This window comes from Monoraphidium neglectum (genome assembly GCF_000611645.1).
Source record: "Monoraphidium neglectum strain SAG 48.87 unplaced genomic scaffold scaffold04586, whole genome shotgun sequence".
NCBI lineage: Eukaryota > Viridiplantae > Chlorophyta > Chlorophyceae > Sphaeropleales > Selenastraceae > Monoraphidium > Monoraphidium neglectum.
The window spans coordinates 1-2563 of NW_014009043.1; the positions used below are offsets into that span (position 1 = coordinate 1).

At 70.7% G+C, this 2563-nt stretch overlaps 1 protein-coding gene across 1 annotated transcript; it reads right to left on the minus strand.

Moving 5' to 3' along the window:
- Window positions 1-329: 329 nt before the first annotated feature.
- On the minus strand, window positions 330-1356 carry MNEG_14567 (hypothetical protein; the record flags this gene model as incomplete). Its single annotated transcript, XM_014036960.1, has 2 exons — window positions 330-353; window positions 520-1356. The coding sequence occupies 2 exons, from the start codon at window positions 1354-1356 to the stop codon at window positions 330-332; spliced, it is 861 nt and encodes a 286-aa protein (XP_013892414.1).
- Between the last annotated feature and the right edge of the window lie 1207 nt (window positions 1357-2563).

Below are 2563 nucleotides of genomic sequence, written 5' to 3' on the forward strand. Positions count from 1 at the left end.
CCCGCGCACCAGGTGTTGCGCCCCATGTCGAGCGTGAACTTCACGCGCACGTAGTAATAGTAACCCGTGGCCGCCAGGAACGCCAAAAAGATGACAAATGCCACGGGGCTGAATGTGGTGCGGAAGGGGTTTGGCGCCTTTTTGGGCGCCCAAATCGCGCGCGGCGCGCCACGCCCCGCCACCGTCGCCGCGACCTGCATTTGTTAGAGCGCACGCGTGCGTGTGCGAGGGGGTTTGAGTGGCGGCAGCGTCAAGGGGGCGTCCCGGCGCGGTTTGCAGCGGCGGTTGGCGGCCCCAGCGGGCGCCGGGGGTTGAGGGCGGCGGCGGGGTTAGGAGGGAGAAGAGGGGGGCGCCTGAGGGACGTTGGGGCAGGTGAGAAGGCATCTACGAAGCTTCCGAGTTTGGCAGACAGGGAGGAGCTTGGCTAGCCGGAGGCTGCCAGATCCGGGCGCGGGGGCGGGCAGGGGAAGGGGCTGCGAGGGGGTTGGTGTGTGGCTGTGTGTGTGAGGGGGTGCACACCTGGAAGGGGGACGGCCGCCAGCCGCCCATGCCGTCGCCGCCGCCGCCGCCGCCCGAGGCCGACCCCTGCTTGCCGCGCCCCGGCTGCGCGGGCACCTCGGCGCCGCGCCGCGGGTCGACGGTCGGGTATGCATCAGGCGGCGGCGCCGCCGCGCCTTTGTATTCTTGATCCTGCCACAGCTGCTGCTGCGGTTGGGGCGTCGCTGGCGCCGCCGGCGGCGCCGCGGCCGCGGCGGGCGTGATCACGACCCTCGGCCCCTCCACCCTCGCCACAGGCGGCGGCCGCTGCGCGGGCGGGGTCACGTCGTCGCGGCGCCGCGGGTCGGGGTAGGCGTCGGGGCCCGGCGCATCCACGCCGGGCGCGCCGGCGCCGCTTGGCGTGCGGCTGTGGGCGCCGCCGTCCTGCGACCAATGCAGGGGGGCGCCGAAAAGCGCGCCGAAGCCAAAGCCGCCGCCGCTGCCGCCGCTGCTGCCGCTTCCGGCGCCGCCGCGGCGCGGGGGGGAGCGGGGCCGCGGGGAAGACAGGAAGGGGTTGCTGTCGCCAAAAGGGAAGCTGCCGGCCGACTGCTGCGCCACCTGGCCCTGGCGCGGCGCCGCCGCCTCGCCGCCCCCGCTCGCTCCAGCCCCGGTAAACGGATTAGCGGCCCAGTAGCCGCCCGCTGCGCTGCTGTTGCCGCCGCTGGCGGCAGGGGCAGCGCCGCCGCCGCCGCCCGAGGCGCGCGGGGGCTCGGCGCCGGCCGCCCAGTTGATTGAAGGGTAGTCCCCGCCGTCACCACCACCCGCCGCCGGCGCGGGGCGCGCCTCGAGGCCCCAGCCGGCGCCCGGGCGCGGCTGCATGCCTGGCTGTTTTGACTGGTGGCGTTGCCCGTGCGAGTAGAGCTAGTGTTCTACGCCCACAGGCAGCGGTCGGATGCGCACTCTGCGAGGAGAATGGCGGCGGAGGTGGGAGGATGCGAGGTTTCGCGTATGCGCGCGCGCCTGAGGCGGCGGGTGAGCGCGCCCGAGGCAGCGGCTGTGCAGCGGCTGTGGTGTCTGCCGGGCGAGCCAGCTGGAGAGCGCTGCATGCGGCAGCTGGGGGTCGTAACGGAATATTAAGGACCTTTTAATGGTATTTAAGCGTCGCTCGCTCTAAGTGGGGGCCGCCAGGGGCGCTTGCGGAGGGTGCGGAGGACCCACCTTCTCTGAAGCGTTTGAATGTGCACTTTCAGCAGAAAACGACGCTTGTTTTGTGCTCTAATTTATTACGGGCCGTCGATCTTGTTATGGAACCCGGCTTGTCAAATCAGAAGAGGGCTTTTCAAGCTCACTGGCCGCGCTGCTGCTGTCAATCAATTGCTCAAGTGTCGACAAACATTATCACGACCCATATTAGGCCTGCCACGCGGTCTACTGGCACTGGTGGCACCATCTGCCACGCAGCCGCCCAGCAGCACGGCTGGCGCCAGGTTCCCAGGCCGGGTGACGCCAGGTTGGCGCCGCCCGAGGCACCGCAGCGCACCCGGCCCACCACAGGGCTGTCCAGGAGCGCGCACACACCAGCGCGCGCACATGCCGCGCAGCTGCGCGCCCCTCCTCGTAGCCCAGTTGCGGCCTTGCAACCAACGGGCCCAGCATGAATAAAGCTTCCCACCGCCTCCCAACAACGTCAACTTGCCCGGCAACGCCCACGATGCTCATTCCCCCCTCTTCCCTCCACGAAATGCACGACCAGTCCGAGTGCTGCTCCTGCAGCTGCCCCTGCTGCCCCTGCTACTACTGCCGCTGCTGTTGCTGCGGGGGTGGCAGCCGTCTCAGCGGCGCTGCACGCGGGGCGCGTGGTGCGAAAACCGCTGCACAGCTGCCGTTGAGAGTGCTGGGGCCGGGGTTGGGCATGACACCGTTTGCACCGGTAAGAAATCGGCCGCCGTGGTGGGGGCCCATATCAATGCAATCAACATCGCCACCAAACCCCGCGCCGCCTCGCTACACACACCGAAGCCCCTGACGGGCCGCGCCGCGCCGCGCCACGCGGCGCCGCGAGCCAGGGGGCGCGGGGGAATGCGCA